Source organism: Scyliorhinus canicula, chromosome 1 (genome assembly GCF_902713615.1).
Source record: "Scyliorhinus canicula chromosome 1, sScyCan1.1, whole genome shotgun sequence".
Classification (NCBI taxonomy): domain Eukaryota; kingdom Metazoa; phylum Chordata; class Chondrichthyes; order Carcharhiniformes; family Scyliorhinidae; genus Scyliorhinus; species Scyliorhinus canicula.
Window position 1 is genome coordinate 274,652,155 of NC_052146.1, and position 26,672 is coordinate 274,678,826.

At 46.4% G+C, this 26,672-nt stretch overlaps 1 protein-coding gene across 1 annotated transcript in view; it reads left to right on the top strand.

Annotated features, from left to right (window-relative positions):
- The first annotated feature begins 15,544 nt into the window (after positions 1–15,544).
- LOC119974606 (tetratricopeptide repeat protein 7A-like) overlaps positions 15,545–26,672 on the top strand; it is a 451,074-nt gene continuing 439,946 nt past the window's right edge. The window contains exon 1 of the mRNA XM_038813643.1: positions 15,545–15,671. Coding sequence (XP_038669571.1) covers positions 15,545–15,671 — 127 coding nt within the window. The remainder of the gene's footprint in view (positions 15,672–26,672) is intronic.

Genomic DNA, 26,672 nt, shown 5'->3' on the forward strand with positions numbered 1-26,672 from the left:
TAACCCCGCTCCCCTTATTAATCAATAACCTATCTATCACTATCTTAAAGAACTCCACAGCCTTCTGCAGCAGAGTTCCACATATTCACATCCTCTGGCTGAAGAAATTCTTCCTCTTCTTTAAAGGATCATCCTTTCAGTTTGGGGCTGTGCCCTTGGGTTCTAGTTTTTCTTAGTAGTGGAAACATCCTCTCACTTGCACTATCTAGTATCCTGTAAGTTTCAATAAGATCTTCCATTATCCTTCTAAATGCCAATGAGTACATACCCAGAATCCTCAACTGCTTCTCATATGTGCCAGTGACATATTTACAATGCACTTCACATTTTAGTGTAACAGCAGGATTTTAAAAATCCAATGCATGTTTTATTGTCACATCAGAATTTAAAAATTAGCACCACACATGTTATTATAACACTAAACCTGTGTGAAACTCTTGGGAAGGAAGAGTAAGATTCAGTAAGAACCATGCAAAATCAGATATGCGTGTGCTATTGAAACATTCCTTTATTCTCCTTCTACACTACCTCTGCTGGTATATGTGTGTGCGATAGCCTTAAGTGGACAAAATGTACAATTTAATTTTCAATGCGCTAAACCCTTTGCCTTCTTAGTAAGTGAGCTGTAGCATGTTTCTAAAGTGTAAACAATAAGTGTAAAATTGTAAAAAAATAAAACTAAGCATAACCTGAACATTCAACTCCCCAAAACAGTAATTTTTATTCATTCATGGGATATGCCAGCATGTATTGCCCATCTCTAATTACCCTTGAACTGAGTGTCTTGCTTGGCCATTTCAGAGGCCAGTTAAGAGTCAAGCACATTGCTGTAGGTATCGAGTCATTTGTAGGCTAGACCAGGTGGGAACAGCAGATTTCCATCCCAAAAGGACATTAATCAACTAGATGTGTCTTTACAACTCCCAACAATAGAATCATGGGCATTTTTAATTCCAAATTTCTTTTTAATACAAATTTCACTGTCTGCCGTGGTGATAAAATTTGAACCTGGGCCTGCAGAGCATTAGCCTGGTTCTCTGGATTATAAATCCAATGACAAAACCACTATGTCACTACTTCCCCATTTATACATATTCTAATTTTTGTAATAATTGATCAATGCACTCAGTCATGTACAATGATATTAAAGATTTGTTCAAAACTGAAATATAGTTTACTTCATAATGTAATCACTTAAGTATGGTGGATGTTTTCTCTCACAAGTAGAATATCATCTGGCATTGAGTAAAATCTCATTTAACTCATGTTTTTCAACTACGATGTTGATGCTGGAATCAGATTCAATGCTTAAGAATGGTGATTTCAGTGTTTTGAAGAATTTCACGTTTTGTGTGATGATTTACAAACTGCGCTAGGCAGTCATCATTGATACTTTTGTGTTGGTCACCACAAATGGCTAAATATCAAAAGGGGTTATTTGCTTTCCAACGTGGCCATCACTTTCAACAAGAGTTTTATCTCCTGCTTTTAGTAGTATATCTGTAAACTTCATCTTTTGCTCTCCATTTCTTTTATTCAATCCTTCTGTTCTCTATTGCATTTGCTGGCATATTGATCATTAGTTCCAAGGAGTAACTTAGAAAGATGTGGGCTCATAGGATGTGAAAGGATCAGAGTAGCTGGAGGCTTTCCAGTAGTCGAGTGGGAATCACTCTAGTTGTGAAGAAAGCGATATAACACTTGCTTCCACACTTTGCTCTCGGCTGCAACTGTCCATGTTACTTTTTCAAGTTACTCATAAATCTCTCAACTTTGGGTTGTGATTTGTTTGAAGAGTGAAATCCAGGTCACAAATTTGCTGAACTCATTGCTATTTTCACTTCTCACTGTTTGAGGGACTCCAAAAAAAGTAAAATCTGGCAAGCTTTGTTGAAGTAGACGTAACTATTTCTATGGCTGGGAATCTACTGTAGTCACCAGTGACAATGAGCAGGTGATCGTCAGTGTGCAGATGTGAAATCCATGCAAACTTCCATCTATGGTTCTGCAGGTAGTTCAGGTATTTGGTGATTTGACACTGTGGTTACTTGACATGGTAAGCACTGATTGACTTTGTGCCTTATCATGTAGTTAATTCCTGGGAATGACACCTTTTCCCAAAGGAGTTGCTTTACAATTCCCCGAAGACCTTCATGTGTTATATCTTCAACACATTCAATCAGGGCTGGTTTAGCACGGTGGGCTAAACATCTGGCTTGTAATGCAGAACAATTCCCGTACCGGCCTCCCCAAACAGGCGCTGGAATGTGGCGACTAGAGGCTTTTCACAGTAATTTCATTGAAGCCTACTTTTGACAATAAGCGATTATTATCAATGATATGAAATGCCAATACAGCTGCTGTATAACACAAGATTAGGTGTGGTTGCAATGGTGAGGTGCGCTAATTTTGAACATTGTGAAGACCTTGTGTTGTGTGAGTGATTCACCTGTAGATGCTTTCTGAATCATGTCTTTCCAGTTTTGTGATTCAAAGTAGTTGATTTTTCAACAGACTTTACACTGTTTGCCAGTAGGAAGACATTCTGTCTGCTCTGGCTAACCACTACCACCGAAACATTCTTTGGCCACTTCTCAGCTCTGTTTGTGAGACTGTTGTTTCTTTTTAGGTGGTTTCTTGGCACATGAGTGATGAACCGTGTTCACGGACGTTGAACTTGGACTATGGAATTACTGTTGGCAGCATTAACTTAAGTCGCTCTGGACTCTGAAAGCAATAGTGATGTTGCTGATTCCAGCAGCTCTGGCAGTTTTCTTTCTCAAATGCTTCTCAGCATAGTTGATTAGAGACAGCCTTCAATTATTTGTGTTTTGATTTCCAGCTCAACATGTTCAGCATCACCAACGTCATGTTTGGATGCTTGTAAGAATAATAATAAGATGCCGATGACCTCTTGCTGTATGTTTCGGATCCGCTGGAGAGTATGGGAAGGATTATGGGCCTGTTGGGGAGGTTTTGAGGCTTCTCTGGGCACAAGCTGAATGTAGAGAAAAGCGAGGTACTCCCGGTGAATGAGCTGGCATAGCGGGCCACATCCGAGAGAACCCTAGCGTAAACCCTCTTAAGGCAAACTCTATTTTCTCAAGGCTGAGAAACCCAGCCATGTCGTTACCCCAAGTCTCTACACTTGGGGGGGGGGGGGCTTTGAGTCCGTCCGCATTAATAAAATCCATCTCTGGGCTACTAGGGAAACAAAGGCCAAGACGTCGGCCTCTTTCGCCCCCTGAACTCCCGGGTCTTCTGACACTCCAAAGATCGCTATCTCTGGACTCGGCACCACCCGTGTGTTAAGCACCTTGGACATTGCCCTCGTGAACCCTTGCCAGAACACTCTAAGCTCCGGGCATGTCCAGAGCCACATGGACATGGTTTGCAGGGCTGCCCTTGCACCTCATACAACTGTCTTGTACCCCAAAAAACTTGCTCATTCTCGCTGCTGTCATGTGTGCCCGGTGGACCACCTTAAATTCAATTAGACTGAGCCTGGTACATGATGAGGAGGAATTAACCCTGCCCAGGACCTCTGCCCACAAACCCACTTCCAACTCCTCACCTAGCTCCTCCTCCCACTTGCCCTTGAGCTCCTCCACCAGGGTTTCCTCCGCCTCCTGTAGTTACTGGTAAATATCCAACACCTTCCCCTCCACCACCCAGGTGCCGGAGACCACCCTGTCCTGTATCCTCAGTGGCGGCAGCGTCGGAAAGGCCACTACCTGTTTTTTCAGGAAGGCTCGTACTTGCAATATTGAAAGGCGTTTCCTGGCGGCAGATTAAATTTGTCCTCTAACGCCTTCAAACTGGGAAAGCTTCCGTCTATGAACAGATCTCCCATCCTTCACATGCCAGCCCTCTGCCAGCGGGAGGACAGTCATTTTCGCGGTCTGCACCCTCCCTGCCAGTGACAGCGGGAGCACGTCCCACCTTTTAAAGTCCCCTTCCATTTGCTCCAACAACTAGGTCAGGTTGAGCCTGTGCAGGGCATCCCATTTCCTGGCCACCTGTATATCCAGGTAACGAAAACTTTTCTCTACTATCCTGAGCTGCCCCGAACCAGTCCCCGCCAGTTCCTCGAGGCTCTCAGCACCATAGCTAGTGGTTCTATAGCTAGGGCAAATAGTAACAGGGAGAGGGGACACCCCTGACTCGTTCCCCGGTGAAGCCCGAGTCATCGGAATTTAAACGTTAGCTCTTTTCTCTCCCTACAGATGCTGCCAGACTTGCTGAGATTTTCCAGCATTTTCCCTTTCGTACCCTCCTTGCTCTTTACTCCCCCGATTTCCCTGGCCGCTTCCCTCTTTCGCAGTTGGTGTGCCAGCATTCTACTCGCTTTCTCCCCGTACTCATAGACTGCCTCGCTTGCCTTCCTCAGCTGTGCTACCGCTTTCCCTATGGTCAGCAATTCAAACTCCGCCTGCAGACTCCGCCGCTCCCTCAGTAGCCCGGCCTCTAGGGCCTCCGCGTATCTCCTGTCCACTCGGACTATCTCCTCCACCAGTCTCTCCCTCTCCGCTCTTTCTCTCTTTTCCCTATGGGATCGAATTGAGATGAGCTCCCCTCCACAACTGCCTTCAGCGCCTCCCAGACCGTTGCCGCTGCTACCTCACCAGTATCGTTTGTTTCCAGGTAATCCTGGATGTTCCTGCTAATCCGCCCGCAAACCTCTTCATCCGCCAGCAGCCCCACATCCAGTCTCCAGAATGGGCGCTGCCCTCTTTACTCACTAAGCCACAGGTCCACCCAGTGTGGGGAATGGTCCGAGACTGTGATTGCTGAGTATTCTGTCCCTGCCACCTTTGGGATTAACGCCCTGCTCAAGACAAAGAAGTCTATGTGGGAATAAACCTTATGAATGTGGGAGAAAAAAGAGAACTCCTTTGCTCTCGACCGCGCGAACCTCCAGGGATCCCCCCCCCCCCCCCCCACCCCTCCCCCATCTGCTCCATAAAACCCTTCAGTTCCTTAGCCACTGCCGGTCGCTTCTCTGACCTGAACTTCGACCGGTCCAGCTCGGGGTCAATGACTGTGTTAAAGTCTCCCCCCATGATCAGATTGTGTGACTCTAAGTCCGGGATTTTGCCTCGCATGCGTATCATAAATTCCACCTCATCCCAATTCGGAGTGTAGACGTTCACAAACACCACACAGACCCCCTCCCACTTTCCACTCACCATTATATACCTGCCCCCCTTATCTGCCACAATTCTCCCAGCCTCAAATGCCACACCCTTACGGATCAGAATTGCTACCACCCTGGTCTTCGAATCCAGCCCTGAATGGAACACCTGGCCTACCCATGCCTTTCTCAATCTCGTTTGATCTGCGAGCTTTAAATGTGTCTCCTGAAGCATTGCTACGTCTGCCTTTAACCCCTTTAGATGCGCGAACAGGCGCGCTCTTTTGACCGGCCCATTCAAACCACTCACTTTCCTTGTGATCAGCCTGGATGGGGGGCTAACCCCCCCTCCCTCCCTGCCGACTAGCCATTGCCCTTTTTTGGCCAACCTTGAGCCCGCGCCCTTCGCTTCCTCGAGCACCTCCACGGGGAGCCGCCGCCCCCGACCCTCAATTGGTACCTCAAAATCGATACGCGCTCTGTCAGCAAAGCAGCATCCCCCCTCCCCCCAACAGCCCCACGACATAAAAACCCCGTCAAGCACCAGCTGAGCACTTGCTCACCCCCCACTATGCTCCCGAGAGTCAGCTGACCCATGCTGACCTCGGCGCCGATCAGATTGTCGCCTCATTGTCCGGACCCCTCTCCCCAAATGAATAAACCAATTAAACTACCGCGCCATCCCCAGTGAGTAAATAGTAATACGAAACAAAAAATAAACAGAAGACACTAACATTGCCCGTTAGGAGACACTTGTTGAACCAAGGCTCCAACTTCCCGAAAAATCGCACTAAGTGCAGGGCTCCCTCCCCCCTCCGTATCTCAACTTTGCTGAAAACACAGAACTCTACAGCCATCACCACAGCCCTTATACGCACCCAACATTGTATACAATCTTATATTAGAAATGGTACCATGTTACCCAGTCCCACCGCCGCATTCCACCAAAGCTTAACTGTCCGTTAATTTGAGTCCACCTTTCTTGTTTGACGAATGACCACGCCTCATCCAGCGTCTCAAAATAGTGATGCCGTTGCTTGTACGTAATCCATAGCTTCGTTGGGTGTAGCATCCCAAATTTCACCCCCTTGCTGAAGAGGGTCACCTTCACCCGGTTGAATCCAGCACGCCTCTTGGCCAGCTCCGCACCCAGGTCCTGGTAGATGTGTATCGCGCTGTTCTCCCACCTGCTGCTCAGTTCTTTTTTTGCCCACCGCAAGACAAGTTCCTTGTCCAAGAAGCGATGAAATCTCACCACCATAGCCCTCGGTAGTTCATTCACCTTGGGCTTCCTTGCGAGGGGTCTGTGCGCCCCATCCAGCTGCAGGGGTCGAGGGAATAACCCCGTCCCTATCAGCGTCTCCAGCACCTTGGCCACAAATGCTCCCGCATCCGACCCCTCCACACCTTCTGGGAGACCCACAATTCTCAAGTCCTGTTTCCTGGACCTGTTTTCTAGGTCCTCCAGCCTCTCCTGCCACTTCTTGTGGAGGTCTCCACCTTAAGGGCCAATATGACCCTTATATTAGTCCTCATGGTCGGATAGCTTTTTCTCCATCTCCTTAATCGCTTTCTCTTGTGTCGCCTGAGTTGCGATCATTTGGTCTATTGATGCCTTCATCGGGGCCAGCATGTCCTTTTTAAGATCAGCAAAGCAGCCGCTAAGGAACTCCTGTTACTCCTGTGACCACTGCGTCCATGCTCCCTGGTCTATACCGGCCGCCATGCTGTGCCTCGGCGCCCGCTCCGCACGCTTCTGTCTGCTGGGACTTAAACGCTTCACCCGGCCACTCCTGGTCCAGCTATTCATACACCAGAGAGGGAATCCTTTTGGCAGTGTTCGCTTCACCAATCTGTCCCAAAAAGTCCGTGAAGACTCCTGAAAAAAGGTCCGAGAGTCCGTTCCAGACGGGAGCTGCCGAATGCGCGACCTACTCCTCCATGGCCGCCTCCGGAAGTCTCGTCACCGCTTCTTCAATGGCCTTTGCAAGATCTTTTTGCAGTTGTTCCCTCTGCTGCTGGAATTCAGCTTTAATAAAGGCCATCAATTCTGTTTGAAGCCTTTGAGCTTGCCCTTCCTCCGCCTGTCTATGGTGCATCTGTAGAAGTTGGTGAGGGTCATAGCTGACATGCCAAATTTCCTTAGTCTTCTGAGAAAGTAGAGTCATTGGTGGGCTTTCTTAACTATAGTGTTGGCATGGGGGGGACCAGGACAGGTTGTTGGTGATCTGGACACCTAAAAACTTGAAGCTCTCGACCCTTTCTACTTTATTCCCATTGATGTAGACAGGGGCATGTTCTCCACTGCACTTCCTGAAGTCAATGATAATCTCCTTTGTTTTGTTGACATGGAGGGACAGATTATTGTCGTTGCACCAGTTCACCTGATTCTCTATCTCATTCCTGTACTCTGTCTCGTCATTGTTTGAAATCCGACCCACTACTGTGGTGTCATCAGCAAATTTGAAAATCGATTTGGAGGGGAACAGTGATCCAAGCCGGGAATCGGATTTGTGTCCCTGGTGCTGTGAAGCAACAGTGCTAACCACTGTGCTACTGTGTCGGCAATTGTTGCCCCAATCATGTGCAAGATTGGTCAGTTGTCTTGTTAACTTTTTGTTTAGTGCATCAGAAGGCAATTGTTTTATATATAGTATTTTTATTGGGTGTAAAATTGGTTGGGAGTGGAGTGTCTGCTGAATTTTAAATAATAATAATAATCACTTATTGTCACAAGTAGGCTTCAATGAAGTTACTGTGAAAAGCCCCTAGTCGCCACATTCCGGCGCCTGTTCGGGGAGGCTGGTACAGGAATTGAACCTGAGCTGCTGGCCTTGTTCTGCATTACAAGCCAGCTGTTTAGCCCACGGTGCTAAACCAGCCCCTGTAAAATGCCTTTATCTTTTGCAGGTGCAAGAGTCTCAAAAATATCCTCTAATTCTTTATCCTCAGATTGAAGGAGTAAGGCCTTTTTCCTTCTGTCGTCTGTGATTGCAAAACATGAAATCACGCCTGCATAACATCTGGGTGACTTTTGCCAATGTGGAAATACAAATGTTGGCTCTGAAAGCATATCAAAGCGTGATAAATTGGGCATAGACACATTGATCAGCAACACAATAATAATGCATGATCAAGGATCTAGGATTGCAGTTCTTACATCGGAAAATCCCTTTGCAATGATCCAAGATTATTTTTCATATTGGATTGGGGTTATTTTAGTGAGGTCTGTGTGTCTACACTGACCAAGCTTCCCTACTGCTAACCTGAGTTAGGGTGGCTCGTGTCTATCTAACACAGCCTCACTGTTTTACCCTTCTAAATTTCCCAACCGAAAATGCTGTTCTGTTTGCAGAAAGTAGTCAAAGACCTTCTCAGAGTTTCATGCCTGAAAGTAATGTTCCCATTTTTCACCATCTTTATCGCCATTGTGAAATTCCTGGGACGAATAAGTAAGAAGTGTTCAGAATGAGGGACGCGATTCTCCGCAACCATGATGGGTGGGAGAATAGTGGGAGGTCCTCCCCCGCACCTCCCGCTATTCTCCCATCCCCCCAAAATGGCGTGTCTGGTTTTGCGACACGCCGCTCGGAGAAACGCGGGCTGCCATTTTTCACGGCGACCCGCGATTCTCTGGCCCGGATGGGCCTAGTGGCCTGCCGTTCCTGACCTGTTCACGACGGCGGCAACCACACCTGGTCGCTGCCGTCGTGAACATGGCGCGTCAGGTAAGTGTGGGGCCTGTGGGGGGCAGATCGAGGATCGAGCACCATGACCGTGCTCGGGAGGGGACGGGCCCACGATCGGTGCCCACCGATCGTCGGGCCGGCGTCTCAAGGGGACGCACTCTTTCCCCTCCGCCGCCCCGCAAGATCAAGCTGCCACGTCTTGCGGGGCGGCTGAGGGGAAAGACGGCAACTGCGCATGCGCGGGTTTGAGCTGTCCAACCTGCGCATGCGCGGCTGACGTCATTAGACGCCGCCGCGGCGTCATTCTTGGCGCGCCGGGCCTTGAAGCCAGGGACAAGGCCGGGTGGCCGTGTTTCCCGGTACATCCCTCCTATCCCCGCCGGGGAGGGGAGAATAGGGGGCCGGGAGAGGCTTCCGACGCCGTCATGAACTTCTCCGGGTTTCACGATGGCGTCGGGCCTTGCGGAGAATTCCGCCCGAGAACTGTGCATGCTGTTAAAAGAATTTTTTTTATTCTCTTCCTAGACTCCCTCTTCTGGCATATGTGTGTTTAATAGCCTTATGTGGACATAATGTACAATACAATTTTCAACATACCAAAACCCAAAATGCTATTAGTATCTTTATTGCAACAGTGCTTCTTTAAATCCCCATCCCATTACATGGTTCCAATGCAATTCCTGTCATATCATACCAATCCTATTCCTTTTCTCCCCCTCATATCATCTCCATCCCATTTTTCATTTGACCCCTCTCCTATCTTGTCCCCATGTCCATTCTGTCACTTGCATGCGTTCTCCCTATTCCATGCCATTCGCCCGTCCTCTTCCATGTGTTCCACCTGCACCCATGTCATCTCCCATCAATCTCCCAATTCTATTAGCCAGGGTATTTTTTTTGTTGGGCTCCCATTACCTTCTACTGTTCTTTTTCTCTGCCGACAACAGTTGGCAACTCACAAGCCTCACACATTCTACACCTCAACAGCTATACCTCAAAGTAGCACCACTAAATAAGGCTCTCAGAAAAATAAGACTAATGTTATGAGAGATGGTGTCTGGGAGCTTGGAGACAGACACAGCTTTGAGCTCTGCTCCTTACAGTTTCTGATCTCCCAACCTAGATTCCTCCAAAGAGGTTGAAATATCTCCCATCCACAGTTATTGGGGATATAAGAGCAAGGAAAGGTGATAGGGATAGTTGAAGATCAGACGTGGGTGTGAGATCAGGCAGTTTCTGGCGTTTTCTGGCTACAGAGGCCTTGGTAATAGTTGAGGAACCAGATTTGAGGGAGTATAACCTTCATCATAATTGGATACCACAGGGTTTCCCCTCTGCTACGAATGCATTACACCCCCCCATATACTGCCGCCATCTTTCACGCTGTAAAACCCCCTTTTGAAGGCACTTGGATTGGATTGGATTTGTTTATTGTCACATGTACTGAGGTACAGTGAAAAATATTTTTCTGCGTGCAGCTCAAACAGATTATTTAGTACATGAAAAGAAAATACGTAATGGGGAACACAAGATACACAATGTAAATACCTAGACACCGGCATGGGGTGAAGCATACAGGGGTGTAGTGTTAATCATGTCAGTCCATAAGAGGGTCGTTTAATGGTCTGGTAACAGCGGGGAAGAAGCTGTTTTTGAATCTCTTCGTGCGTGTTCTCAAACTTTTGTATCAACTGCCTGATGGAAGAAGTTGGAAGAGTGAGTAAGCCGGGCTGGAGGGGTCTTTGATTATGCTGCCCGCTTTCCCAAGGCAGCGGGAGGTGTAGGTTGGCATGCCTGATCCCAAAAGAGGGAAGTGAAGTCAGAACTCTAGCATTGAATTCCCCAGGCAGATCAATCTCAAATCCTCACAAGTCACATATACCCTCCCAAATCCCAGGATCAGACAGCTCCTTGCTGATCATTTCTCCCGCGAGCTGTGTGTTTGATGTGCCAGGATGAATGAAAGAATGCCTGTATACTTTTGCACTTCCTATCCTTCCTTCCCTAAGACCACATTAGAACAAAAAATGAAATTAAATGGAATTTTAAAAGAAATCTGGAACCAAACATCCAATGATGACTATGAAACCATTGCCAATTGTCATAAAAACCCATCTGGTTCACTAATGTCCTTTAGGGAAGGAAATCTGCCATCCTTACCTGGTGTGGCCTACATGTGACTCCAGAACCACAGCAATATGGTTGACTCTTAAATGCCCTCTGAAATGTCCTAGCAAACCACTCAGTTCAAGGGCAATTAGGGATGGACAACAAATGCTGGCCCAGCCAGGGACACCCACATCCCATGAACAAATAAAAAAAACATATGTCCTATCCCTTCCTGCATCTTATGACCGTACCATTTCAAACTCTTCTTGACTAATTTAATTGATGCTTCCACAATCTTCACTGACTCCCTTATCTACTTGTCCCTTCTCATCACTCCACACATCCATCTCAGCGTCCACATCTCATTACTATGCAACCGTTGTTCCTCTTAATGTTTCCCAAGTTTCTGCACTATATAAAAAATGGTAGTGCATGTTTTTTGTTGGGAAAACCATAACTTCATGACCTGGGATTTTCTTTTAAATTTTGGAAGGACATTGCATTATTTGGACACTTGGATTTAAAAAAAAACTTCATAAATTCACCTTTGGGCTGAGAGCAACAATGACTTTTCCAAGAAATCACCTGACAAGCATTGCACTTGAGAAGGGAAGGGCTGTATTTTGTTTTGAACTGCAATCCCTTCAATTGATGGGGAAAAAGCTGAAAAAAAACCCAGACTAATGACTTCCTGTAAATCATATGACAGACACAAGCTTTAATTTTTGAACCTGTTAGTTTTGAACTCAGTCATTTCTGGATTGGATTGGATTGGATTTGTTTATTGTCACGTGTACCGAGGTACAGTGAAAAGTATTTTTCTGCAAGCAGCTCAACAGATCATTCAGTACATGGGAAGAAAAGGGAATTAAACAGAATTCAAGAAAATACATGAGAATACATAATAGGGCAACACAATATATACAATGTAACTACATAAACATTGGCATCGGTTGAAGCATACAGGGTGTAGTGTTAATGAGGTCAGTCCATAAGAGGGTCATTTAGGAGTCTGGTGACAGTGGGGAAGAAGCTGTTTTTGAGTCTGTTCGTGCGTGTTCTCAGACTTCTGAATCTCCTGCCATATGGAAGAAGTTGGAAAAGTGAGTAAGCCGGGTGGGAGGGATCCTTGATTATGCTGCCCGCTTTCCCCCGGCAGCGGGAGGTGTAAATGGAATCAATGGATGGGAGGCAGGTTCGTGTGATGGACTGGGCGGTATTCACGACTCTCTGAAGTTCCTTGCGGTCCTGGGCCGAGCAGTTGCCACACCATGCTGTGATGCAGCCAGATAGGATGCTCTCTATAGTGCATCTGTAAAAGTTGGTAAGGGTTAATGTGGACATGCCAAATTTCCTTAGTTTCCTGAGGAAGTATAGGCGCTGTTGTGCTTTCTTGGTGATAGCGTCGACGTGAGTGGACCAGGATAGATTTTTGGTGATGTGCACCCCTAGGAATTTGAAACTGCTCACCATCTCTACCTCGGCTCCGTTGATGCTGACAGGGGTGTGTACAGTACTTTGCTTCCTGAAGTCGATGACCAGCTCTTTAGTTTTGCTGGCATTAAGGGAGAGATTGTTGTCGCTGCACCACTCCACTAGGTTCTCTATCTCCCTCCTGTATTCAGACTCATCGTTATTCGAGTTCCGGCCCACTATGGTCGTATCGTCAGCAAACTTGTAGATGGAGTTGGAACCAAGTTTTGCCATGCAGTCGTGTGTGCACAGGGAGTAGAGTAGGGGACTAAGTACGCAGCCTTGCGGGCCACCGGTATTGAGGACTATTGTGGAGGAGGTGTTGGTGTTCAATCTTACTGACTGTGGTCTGTTGGTCAGAAAGTCAAGGATCCAGTTGCAGAGTGGAGAGCCAAGTCCTAGGTTTTGGAGCTTTGATATGAGCTTGGCTGGGATTATGGTGTTGAAGGCGGAGCTGTAGTCAATAAATAGGAGCCTGATGTAGGAGTCCTTGTTTTCGAGATGCTCTAGGGATGAGTGTAGGGCCAGGGAAATGGTGTCTGATGTGGACCGGTTGCGACGGTATGCGAATTGAAGTGGGTCAAGGCGTTCCGGGAGTATGGAGGTGATGCGCTTCATGATCAGCCTCTCGAAGCACTTCATTACAACTGACGTCAGGACCACCGGGCGGTAGTCATTGAGGCACGTTGCCTGGTTCTTCTTTGGTACCGGTATGATGGTGGTCTTTTTGAAGCAGGTGGGGACCTCGGAGTGGAGTAGGGATAGGTTAAAGATGTCTGTGAATATCTCTGCCAGCTGGTATGCGCAGGCTCTGAGTGCACGACCAGGGATCCCGTCCGGGCCCATCGCCTTCCGTGGGTTCACTTTCAGGAAGGCCGATCTGACTTCGGAAACTGTGATGGTGGGTATGGGTGAATTATGGGTTGCTGGGGCACTCGATAGCGGATTGTTGGTTACCTGCTCAAACCAAGCATAGAATGCATTAAGTTCATCGGGGAGGGGTGCACTGCTGCCAGGGATACTGCTCGGCTTTGCTTTGTAGCCCGTTATGTTGTTTAGTCCTTGCCACAACCGCCGAGAGTCTGTCTGTGACTCTAGCTTAGTTTGATATTCTCTCTTGGCATCTCGAATGGCTTTGCGGAGGTCGTACCTGGATTTCTTGTATAGGACAGGGTCGTCTGCCTTGAACGCCTCAGATCTGTCCTTCAGTAGGGTGTCAATCTCGCGGTTGAGCGATGGTTTCCGGTTGGGGAATGTACGTACTGCTTTCTTTGGCACGCAGTCGTCCACACATTTACTGATGAAGTCTGTGACGGTGGTGACATACTCATTTAAGTTAGTCGCTGAGTTCTTCAATATGGATTTTGGGGAATAAGCTGAGAGGGCTACCTTAACTGACTCTCTTTCCCTGCCTTGACTGAAATTCCACTTTTGGTTCTCAACCTTTAGTCAGAGAAACCTCAACTGAGTGTAATTTGTCTGCATTTGGAAACCCTGCATCGCTGATGAATGAGATCCAGACATCCAATGGGACCAGCAGCCCGTCTCCACGAGAGGGAGCTCCAGATCGAGAGCATGAACCTCGATGAATGCTATCCTGTTCTTAGAACTTTATTAACTGCCCGGCCCTGCAGAGACTACTTGTGAGTCCATTGTTTGTCTGTGTGTGTGTGTGTGTGTGTCAGGGAAATTTTAAGCAGAGATTAGTAGTTATATTTCTAGATTGCAATACCGCATTATTCCTTCTTGCAATTTATCAAAAAATAAGTTTTCTTTTATAATAAATAAATTGTTCTGAGTTTATTGAAAGAAGCCTGGTTAAAGTCTCTTTCTTTCTGGGTGCCAGTAGCGAGGGTAAACAATTGGTCATTTTGTTAGTATATTAAACTTTTAAATTAACTGTACGGCCTGTGGAGCAGTAGGGCTTGATGTGCCTTGTACTCCTCCCATCCCGGACATAGCATTTTATCAAATCATCAGAAACAATGCAAAGCAAGTGTTGTGCTTTTTAAAATAAAATTATTACGAGACCATCATTGCGAAAACTCAGTGAAAACCTACACCCATGTCCATCGGATAGTTTCAACTTTATTATAACTCAGCTTATTTCAATGAAGCATAATCACCAACTTTACATTCTACATAGAACAAATTATATTTATGATGATGATATTTCTCAATATTACATTCACAATAAATACCACAAGCAAGTTGTGTTATATTTAACAATATTAGTTAACATTTGAATTTTGTAAGCGCAATATTTTAACACAGCAGGGAGATTTGATGGAGCTGTATAAAATGTGCATTGGGCCACAGCTAGAGTACTGTGGGCAGTTCTGGTCGCCACACCACAGGAAGTTGTTGCACAAGAGAGGGTGCAGAGGAGATTTACCAGGATGTTGCCGAGGTTGGAATGTTTCAGCTATATCGTGACAATAAGCGATTTTCATTTCATTTCATCAAGGGAGACTGGATAGACTGTGGTTGTTTATCTCAGAGCAGTGAAGGCTGAGGGGGTACCTGATTGAGGTGTACAAAATTATGAAGGGCATAGTGGAGGGGTCAATAATCAGGGACATAGATTTAAGGTAAGGGGCAGAAGGTTTAGAGGGGATGTGTGGAAATACATTTTACCCAGAGAGTGATTGGAATCTGGAACTCACTGCCCGAAAGGGTGGTAGAGGCAGGAACCCTCACACCACTTAAGAAGTATTTAGATGAGCACTTGAATGGCCGTAGCATACGAGACTACGGGCCAAGTGCTGCCAAAAAGGGATTAGAGACGATAGGGGCTTGATGGCCTGCGGAGACCTGTAAAAACTCTACCACCCTCTCTATGTCTCCATGGTGGCAAGTACATTGTGAATCAGTTTCAAGGAGGTGCAAAATAACAAGGGTTTCAGAAAAAAATGGACTGTTTTATTTCTTGTAAGAGTGCTTTTCGCTGGCCGAAAATGTCCTTGTTTTTCTTTCAGAGGGAACTTTGGGGCTCGTACCAAGCATCGCCTTTTGATCCTGGCTTTAAATGCGAGGTAAAAACTACAACTCCCAGCGCGCTCTGCGCTCCCACGCCTGCGCACTGGCTGGTTCGGGGGGGTGTTTGACAGCAGTTCGCTTTCTGGTGGTACAAACTGCAATGGCTTCCAGGATCTCATTCTCACAGTACAAATTGGAGGCAGAAATAGAAAAGTGCAGAGGAGAATGTCAGTGGGACAAAGTTCAAAACCTCGTGAGGCAACTGCCTCCCAAAACTGCGGAGAATGGTAAGTCTTGCTGAACTTTCCCACCCAGTCATGTCGGTGACTTTACTGATTGCTTGGAGCAGTTTAATGACCTTTGGTGTTTAAATTTTTTTTTGGTGTCTCAGAAAAAGCTGCTCTAAGAATGAATTCAAAGTTGAAAAAGGATTACTTTGGACAATTTATGTAAATATAGATATGGAAATCTGGGGTGATTGCTGTGAAAATTGTGCATTGATCTACCTGGAAGGTGTTATGCATTGCACTACTGTTGTTTTCAATGTGTTTTCTCACCTTCCGCTTTAACTGTACCGTGTTTGAAGCCACTGGGGCGTTTTGCACTTCTCTTTTTCGTTTGACTTTGCTCCATATTTACTTATGCGTAGGGTTTTCACGTCGTCTTGGTCATTTAAATTTTTAGTGAGTTATTTTTTGCATTCATGCAAATACTTTACCATGGTGGAATGAATAAGGTTGCAGAAGTTTCAGTTGTAACGTCAATCTGAACTGGTTTTGCTTTACGAGGATGTTACGGTTCTGGAAAAGCAAAATGCTATAGTTGCTGGAAACCTGAAAGGGACACAGAAAATCTGGAAACACTCAGCAGGTCAGGAAGCATCTGTGGAACCATAGAATTTACAATGCAGGTGGAGGCCATTCGGCCTATCGAGTCTGCACCGGCTCTTGGAAAGAGCACCCAACCTCAGCCCACACCACCCTATCCCCGTAGCCCAGTAACCCCACCTAACCTAAGGGCAATTGAGCACAGTCAATCGACCTAACCTGTGATGTGTTAGGCAGGTTGGTTCGAGGTGGACTGCACTCGATGCAGGGAAGTTAGAAACAGACGTCTAACATTGGAGAAGATACAACACTGTTTTATTCAACTATAGAACTGCTATACATATTCAGCTGTGGGTCGATACTATACTGATCTGACTGGTGACCTTGTAGTAGCCTGACAGACTTACTTACTAGCTACCGCATGGTGTTTGCACTTGCTAGCTCGTGGACTCTGACTGTCTCAGTAGCTGGGTCCCGAGGGAGCGGGAAACCTAGTGCCCTCTGGCTTTATAGTGGTAGTGTCCTGTCTGGTGATTGGCTGTACTGTGGTGTATGCTTACTGGTCATCCTATGTGTCAATCACTGCCTGTCTGCATCTCATTATATACGAGTGGATATTATGACATCTCCCCCTTTTTTTTAGTTAAATAAATACTGAGGTATGTATACGGATATATATATATGCCTGACTATATACAAACGGTGCCTGAACAAAAGTATATACATGGGAAGGTGTCGATAGTGCAGATACATGGCAAATGAAGCAATATTTACAAAGGTTAAATCGATGAATTCAGTCACAAAATTTACAAAAGTCCAGTCTACAGATTCTGTCTTTGTGGTGGGCGACGAATTCTTGTTGATCGCCGCAGAGGTGGATCAGGAGCCACCTGCACGTAGATAGGTGGGATCGCTGCCATCGCGGTGGTCGCATGGGCCAGCAGGATTGCTGGCAGATCGGTGGCCACGTGGCAGGGTACGTCCGGAGGAAGTATGATGGCCGGCAGAGCACTGCGGTCAGGTGGTGGGCATGGAACTCTTCGCAATGCTCGTCTGTTGCGCCGTCACAGGGAGCCATCAGCCATGCGGACAAGGAAAGACCTTGGGGCAACTTGTTTGACAAAAACAGCTCTGGCTGACCAGCCACCCTCAGGCAACTGGACAGGAACATGATCGGCTGAGCCAGCTCAGGTAGATCTGTGGCATGAGCATCATATGTGGCCTTCTGTTGGGACCGGGACTGCTGCAATTTTTGCAAAACTGTGAGGTGGTCAAGGTCTGGAACATGGATGGCTGGAACTGTGGTCCTCAGAGTGCGATTATTGAGCATCTGCGCTGGAGACAACCCAGTGGACAGTGGGGTTGCCCTGTATGCCAGCATTGCCAGGTTGAAGTCGGAGCCTGAGTCTGCAGCTTTGCACAGCTACCACTTGACATTATGGACCCCTTTCTCGGCCTTCCCGTTTGATTGCGGGTAGTGGGGACTGGAGGTAACGTGACGGAAGTTGTAGGACAGTGCAAAATCAGACCATTCCTGGCTGTAAAAGCATGGACCGTTGTCGCTCATTACCGTGAGCGGTATCCAGTGCCTGGTGAACATTTCTTTGCAGGCTTTGATGACCGCCCTTGACGTGAGGTCGGACAGTTTCACCACTTCTGGGTAACTGGAGTAGTTGTCGACCAGGAGTACGTAGTCACGCCCCTTGGCGTGGAAAAGGTCTACACCTACTTTGGACCACGAACTCGTGCTGTTGCAGTGTTTCCTTGGGTTGAGCTGGTTGAAACTTCTGACAGGTGGGGCAATTGAGGACCGTGTTAGCAATGTCCTGGTTAATGCCCGGTCAATAAGCCAATAAGCCTCCCGAGCTCTGCGTTGGCATTTCTCGACTCCAAGGTGACCCTCATGGAGTTGACCCAGCACCATAGCCTGCATGCTCTGAGGAATAACGATCCTGTCGAGTTTCAGAAGGATTCCCTCCACAACTGTCAGCTCGTCTTTCATGTTAAAGAATTGGGGACATTATCCCTTCTGCCAGCCATGGGTAAGGTGCTGCATTACAGGCTGCAGTAGAGGATCCTTGGCCGTTTCCTCACAAATTTGGACCAACCGTTCATCAGAGGCTGGGAGGTTGGTGGCACACAATTGCACTTGCGCTTCTATGTGGCAGATCAAGTCACCTTTTTCACACGGTGTGGTGATGGACTGGGATAGGGGATCTACAACGATCAGCTCTTTGCCTGGCGTGTAGACAAGTTCAAAGTCATAGCGGCGGAGTCAAGAAGGAGTGAAAAGGTTCATCCTTACCCTGAAGCCTCTGCTGGAAGATGTAGCGTTCAAAGCTCTCATTCACCTCAATGTCGCAGTGGCTGTCGAACTTCAGCAGGACTGTTTTGAATTTTGTTTTGTCTTCGCCGTCGGCGAACGTAACGGAGTTGTATATATGGATGGCGTGATCCCGCGCAGTGGAGAGAAATAGCGTGATCTTCCTGGAATCCGATGCTGCCTTGAGGTCGGAGGCCTCGATGTACAAGAGGAACTTTTGCTTGAAGATTTTTCAGTTAGCGCCGAGGTTGCCGGAGATGAGGAGTTGTGGAGGAGGCTGGATGTTTTCCATTTCGCTGGATGGCTGCTTGCTAGTCAATGCTGATTCACTCGAGGTAGGTCTGTCAAGATCAGTAACACTCTGGCACCATGATGTGTTCGGCAGGTTGGATCGATGTGGACTACACTCGATGCAGGGAAGTTAGAAACAGACGTCTAATACTGGAGAAGATCCAACATTGTTTTAATCAACTATAGAACTGCCATACATATTCAACTGTGGGTCGACACTATACTGATCTGACTGGTGACCTTGTAGTAGCCTGACCAGACTTACTAGCTACCGTATGGCGTTTGCACTTGCTAGCTCGTGGACTCTGACTGTCTCAGTAGCTGGGTCCCGAGAGAGCGGGAAACCTAGTGCCCTCTGGCTTTATAGTGGTAGTGTCCTGTTTGGTGATCGGCTGTACTGTGTTGTATGCTTACTGGTCATCCTATGTGTCAATCACTGCCTGTCTGCATCTCATTATATACATGAGTGGATATTATGACAACCTGCACATCTTTGGACTGTGGGAGGAAACCGGAGCACCTGGAGGAAACCCACGCAGACACGGGGAGAGCGTGCAGACTCCATACAGTGACTCAAGCCGGGGAATTGAACCTGGGACCCTGGAGCTGGGAAGCAACTGTCCTAACCACTGTGCTATTGTGCAGCCGAGAGACTAGAGTTCGAGGGCAACAAAGAAGAGATTCCGGAGCCGGGGCGGCACAACAGACTGGCACTTGGTGAATAAAAAATTACAACAAATGACAATGATCACTGTCTGAAGTTGTTGAACTCAATGCTGAGTCCAAAAGGTTAAAAGTGTCTTTTCGAGGATATGCTGTTCCTCGTGCTTGATTGGGGTTCACTGGAACACTGCAACAGGTCAAGGGCAGAAATGAAATGAAAATCGCTTATTGTCACGAGTAGGCTTCAATGAAGTTACTGTGAAAAGCCCCTAGTCGCCACATTCCGGCGCCTGTCCGGGGAGGCTGGTATGGGAATCGAACCGTGCTGCTGGTCTGCTTTAAATGCCAGCGACTTAGCTGAGTGAGCTAAACCAGCCCCTAAGGTGAGCATAAGAAAAAGGCTGCAGATAAAGGGGCCTTTTTCAGGATGGCAGCCGGTGACCAGTGGTGTGCCTCAGGGGTTGGTGTTGGGACCACAACTTTTCACAATATACATGAACGATTTGGAAGAAGGACCTGAGGGCGCTGTTGCTAAGTTTGCAGGTGATATAAAGATATGTAGAGGGACAGGTAGTGTTGAGGAAGCGGGGTGGGGGTGGGTGTGCTCAGAAGGACTTGGACAGGCTAGGAGAATGGGCAATGAAGTGGTAGTTGGAATAGTGTGGAAAAGTGCAAAGTTATGCACTTTGGTAGAAAAAATGGAGGCATAGACAATTTTCTAAATGGGAAAAAGCACAGGAAATCAGAAGCACAAAGGGACTTAGAAGTCCTAGTTCAAGAGTCTGTTTAGGTTAACATGCAGGTTCAGTCGGCAGTTAGGAAGGCAAATGCAATGTGAGCAATCACGTCGAAAGAGCAGCGCCTATACTTTCTCAGGAAACTAAGGAAATTCGGCATGTCCACACTGATTATTACCAATTTTTACAGATGCACCATAGAAAGCATCATATCTGGCTGCATCACAGCCTGGTATGGCAACTGCCCGGCCCTAGACCGCAAGAAACTTCAGAAAGTTGTGAACACCACCCAGCCCATCACACAAACCCACCTCCCATCCATTGACTTTGTCTACACCTCCCGCCTTGGGGAAAGCGGATATCATATTCAAAGACCCCTCCCACATGGCTTATTCGCTCTTCCAACTTCTTCCACCGGGCAGGAGATACAAAAGTCTGAGAACACCCACTAACAGATTCAAAAACAGCTTCTTCCCCGCTTTTATCAGATTCCTAAACACCCTTTTATGGACTGAACTGATCTCTTCACATATCCTCTCTACTGAGTTGTACTACACTCCTGTATGCTTCACCCGATGCCGGTGTCTGTGTATTCACATTGTCTATTTTATGTCTGCCCTATGTATTTTCTTTTCATGTAAGGACAAACTAGCAATCTCAGTTTTAAAATTAACAGTAGATCTCGCATCAGTTGCTGTTTTCAGAAGAGATTTGTCAGGCATGTCCTATCCTTTCCAGATCCGTGCTGGCCCTCTCTGATCATCTCAAAATTTAAGGTATTCAATCGCTCCATCCTTATTTACAGACTCTACTAATTTCCTGGTGCAGAAGTCAAGCCAACTCATCTAAATTTCCCTATTTTCTTCTCTCAGTTCCCCTAAACAGCAGAGTGACGTGCACAATTATCCAATCTAAAGAAACCGTTCCTGAACAGAGAGCGCTTTGGAAAATCATAGACAGTGGTAGTCCTGTTGCTTCACAGCACCGGGTTCTTGGGTTCGCTTCCCGGCTTGAATCACTCTGTGTGGAGTCTGCACATTCTCCCCGTGTCTGCATGGGTTTCCTCCGGATACTCCAGTTTCCTCCCACAAGTGCCGAAAGACGTGTTTGTTAGGTGATTTGGACATTCTGAATTCTCCCTCAGTGTACCCAAACAGGCTCTATAGTGTGGCGAGTAGGGGCTTTTCAGTGTTAATGTACTTGTGACACTAATAAAAATTATTATTATGTTAGGGCATTTGCAATGTTATAACCAACTCCCTTGAAATACTGTGATGGAAATCATCTTGTCTTGGAGGTTCTTGCCTCTTAAGGGTCTAAATTTCTTCATTATTGTTGTTTTGCTTATGTTAATTTAGTGAGTCCCAACCCTGACCCAGTGATAATTTCCTTGGGATGTCTGGCATATGAGTTAACTTCTTCTCTACTTAAATATTGGCACAAAGTAATTATCAGCATGTTTGTTGCTTCCTTATTATCATTGACAGTATAATAGTTAACAGGTTTTTAAGGGGCTCACCCTGCTCCTGACCAATGTCTTTTTCAAAATGTTGTTGATTTTGATACCCTGGACATCTCTTTTCATACTCCTTTTTTGTAGCTCTTACTATCTGTTTATTCACCCTTTCCTATTCTTTGTGTCTTTCACATTTGCCAGGACCTGTGCTTTTTTGCATTTTGTATGCTTTTAGTTTTTTATTTTGTCCCTTACCTCTTTAGTTGTCATCTAGCTGTCTTTTACTGGTTCTGTCACAAATTATTTTTTGAACACCTTCCACCGATTTTCTGTAATTTTATCCATGACAAATTTGCCTAATTTACTGTGGGCAGTCTCTGTCTCATCCATTGAAGCCAGCCTTACCTAAATATAGAATCTTAGTATGTGTTTTGTATTTCTCCCTTCCAAATATTACATTGAACTCAGTCTTACGATGATCGCTATTAAAGAAATGTTTTCATACTATTGGGCTGTTGACTAAATCTGACTTCTCATTCATACATCTAAAATGGGATGCCCCCTTCTGGCTCAAGGATATATCACGCAGAAAACTACCCTCAACACCCTCAAGAAATTCACTAACTTTCTGACACGAGCTAGTATGATTATTTTTACACGAAAATTTAAAATCCCTCATTGAAACTATTTTGCCTTTTGTACACCACTGATTTGCCTCTGCCACTTCACAGTTGCCAGCAGGGGGCCATTGCATAACTCTGCAGTCTTAAATCCTTTTCCTATTTAATCCTCCCCACAAAGTTTCTACTGCTTGCTTATCTCTCATCTTGATGGTACATTTCTGTGAAAATCTAGTGTGGACAGCATTGGGCTTTTCAGTGATGATCTCTGCGATTGAGTGGGCTGTTGTTAAGGCTCACTAAAAAAAATGGTCATGCTATAAGATACTGGAATGTGGTCGGTGCCCATAGAATTGTTGTTCAGTTCAAATTGGTTCTGCTTTAAGATAGGGGAGGAAAGCATTGGAGTGGAAAAAAAGTGACCAGACTACATACTTCAGGGAGATATTTTTGTTTTCATTTTCAAAAAGCTGCGCTAGTTTTTATGGCATGTTTGTATTGTTTTGCAACAGGTAATGACTGCACGGGTACCAGCTGGTACCAGTGCTATGCTCATTCCCATAGTAACTGAAAAACAATGATATCTTTAGTCATGAGCTACAGAAATTGGTGGTGTTATATCTGGGAACATTTAGAATTGTCTCACTTGGGGCAGCACGGTGGCCTAGTGGTTAGCACAACCGCCTCACGGCGCTGAGGTCCCAGGTTCAATCCCGGCTCTGGGTCACTGTCTGTGTGGAGTTTGCACATTCTCCCCGTGTCTGCGTGGGTTTCGCCCCCACAACCCAAAAATGTGCAGACTAGGTGGATTGGCCACGCTAAATTGCCCCTTAATTGGAAAAAATAATTGGCTAATCTAAATTTATAAAAAAAAAGAATTGTCTCACTTGGAACAAAGCCAAGGGGCAGTGTTTTAAGTCGTGGGATGTTAATACAAAGAGCTCAGGACCACTGTTGCTAATCATAGGGAAAAAGAAAAGATTTGCTTTTCTATAATGTCCTATCCTCTCTCTCTCTCAAAGAGGTAGTTACATGTCAGCCTGGAATTTCAGGGTGCAGTGTTATAAGAATTAACACATTCATAACCAATCAAGCTGTCCACAACTTGACCACTTGCTTAAATAATCTATTTTTAAATAACAGAAAAACTTATCATGACTGCTTTTAATATTCTAACAATGCTTTTCCAGACTCTGGTACCATTTACTGCCTAATACAATACGTCTTCCTAAGATTGTTTGAAATACAGGAAACCTATATACATTCTCTTCTTATTCCTTGATTCAACATTTTAAAATTAAATCCCCACTTTTTTTCAATAATAATCTTTATTGTCACAAGTAGGCTTTCATGAACACTGCAATGAAGTTACTGTGAAAAGCCCCTAGTCATCACATTCCGGCGCCTGTTCGGGTACACAGAGGGAGAATTCAGAATGTGCCAATTACCTAACAGCACGTCTTTCAGGACTTGTGGGCGGAAACCGGAGCACCCGGAGGAAACCCACGCAGACACAGGAAGAACGTGCAGACTCCGCACAGACAGTGACCCAAGCCGGGAATTGAACCCAGGCCCTGGCGGGCGCTGTGAAGCAACAGTGCTAACCACGGTGTTACTGTGCTGCCCACACTTTATTACTTATTTTCCTCATTCAAACGATTGGATTATTGAATACTTTTTAGATCAATTTTGAATGATCAAGTACAGACAAAACAGTTTACATAGCAACTTTACAGTAATGAATCATCCCAAGGTGCTTCACTGCAACATTGTAAAAAGTATGATACTGAGCCACATAAGTGGATATTAGGGCCTGAATTTTTGTAAAGACAGAGAAGGTTCCCAGTTCAGCCAAAATGGTGCTAGCTGGAAATGGTGATTCTGGAAGTCCTGCCCCAAAACCCGGCACCCACCATTTTGGATTTGGATTTGTTTTATTGTCACATGCACCGAAGTACAATGAAAAGTATTGTTGTGTGTACAGTCCAGACAGATCGTTCCACACATGAGAAAAAACACCTAGGACATACATAAATACACAATGTAAATACATAGACACAGGCATCGGGTGAATCATGCAGGAGTGCAGTACTACTCAGTAGAGACGATGTGTAAAGAGATCAGATCAGTCCATAAGAAGGTCAGTTAGGAGTCCGGTGACAGCGGGGAAGAAGCTGGGCGAGATTCTCCGCAAATGCCCGTTCCCGGGACTCGATTCTCCCCCCCACATCGGGGCTAGGAGCGGGACCCCGGGAATCACGGCGTTGCGGCCTTAACGACCGTCATTAAGGCTGCGCGCCAAGATGACGCGCGGCTGGCGTCTGTATGACGTCAGCCGTGCATGCGCAGGTTGGAGCCGGCTCCAACCCGCCATTGACGGAACCCGCGCATGCGCGGTTCCGCATTTCTCCACCGCCGCCCGACAAGATGTGGCGGCTTGATCTTGTCGTGTGACGGAGGGGAAATAGTGCGTCCCTTTTGGACGCAGGGCCTGTCCCCTCCCGAGCAAATCGGTGGTGCACCCGCCCCAAACGGGCCTCTGGATGCCCCAAACGGGCATCCAGCGCCCGTTTTTACGACGACAGCAAGCAGTTGTGTTTGCTGCCGTGAAAAAACGGGCGTAAAGGCCCAGCCGCTCGGCCCATCGGCCACGGAGAATCGCCACTCGCCGTAAAAAACGGCGAGCGGCGATTCGTGATGTGGGTCGGGCGAGGGGGGGGGGGGAGAATAGTGGGAGGGCGCAAAAAATGTCGGGAGGCCCTCCCGCTATTCTCCCAACCGGCGTGGGCAGCGGAGAATCGCGCCCGCTGTTTTTGAATCTGTTAGTGAGCGTTCTCAGATTTTTGTATCTCCTGCCTGATGGAAGAAGTTGGAAGAGTGAATAAGCCAGGTGGGAGGGGTCTTTGATTATGCTGCCCGCTTTCCCAAGGCAGCGGGAGGTGTAGACAGAGTCAATGGATGGGAGGAGAGTTCATGTGATGCAATGTACTGTGTTCACAACTCTCTGTAGTTTCTTACGGTCTTGGGCCGAGCAGGTGCCATACCAGGCTGTGATGCAGCCAGATTGGATGCTTTCTATGGTGCATCTGTAAAAGTTGGTGAGAGTCATGCTGAATTTCTATAGTTTCCTGAGCAAGTATTAGGCGCGGTTGTGCATTCTTGTTGTAGCGCTGACATGGGTGGACCAGGACAGATTGTTGTGATGTGCACACCTAGGAATTTGAAGCTGTCAAGCATGTCCACTTGGCCCCGTTGATGCAGATAGGGGTGTGTACGAAACTTTGTTTCCTGAAATCAATGACCAGCTCTTTAGTTTTTCATTGAGAGACAGATTGTTTGTCGTTACACCACTTCAGTAGGTTCTCTATCTCCCTCCTGTACACTGACTCATTGCTGTTCGATATCCGACTCACTGTTGTCATGTCATCAGCAAACTTGTAGATGGAGTTGGAGCCAAATTTTGCCATATTTCTGCTGGGCAGCGGGAAGGAGATCCAGTTTGCACGTCTGTAGTTCACAGAGGCAACTGCACATATAGAAGTGCAGATACCCTCAAACCGATTCAATCATCATAACTGGGATATGCAAAACATGACTTGTGGGTTTTAGAACTTTTAGGAGGCCTAAATATGATGGTGTTCCTTGGTGAGGTAGGATACAATTTTGGAAATGTAGGGTACTCTTTAAGGGAATTCAGGTGACCTCTCCGAGAGGTCACCTGCCCTTTGGGGTTGTTAAAAACTGCTAAGGGAACTCTAATCTTTATTATTGTCACGAGGTGGGCTTACATTAACACTGCAATGAAGTTACTGTGAAAATCCCCTAGTCACCATATTCCGGCACATGTTCGGACACCCAGAGGGAGAATTTAGAATGTCCAATTCACCTAACAAGCACGTCTTTTGGGACTTGTGGGAGGAAACCGGAGCACCTGGAGAAACCTAAGCAGACATGGGGAGAATGTGCAGACTCTGCGCAGACACTGACCCAAGTGCTGTGAAGCAACAATGCTAACCACTGTGCTACCGGGCCACCCCCTCTTAAACTGTGTAATTGAAAATATGGAAAGATGTGTCATTTGAAACATGGAGGTTTGGCAATATCTGGTCTGAGAGAAACATGAGAGGATACAGGGAAAGATCCCACAAAGGGTTAATAGCAGCTCCAAAGAGCAGAATTATAAAATGCAGACTTCTTCTCCCAAACAAACACACAGGATTTTTGTCTGAAGCTAAACACAATGGCTCACAGCTTCATTGAAAGTAACTATCTTAGTAAGCATCTGGAAAAGCATGGATGACAGTTTCAGTTGAGTTAGTGATAAATGTAAACCTTTCAAGTTATAACCAAGTGGATTTTAGCATACAGCTA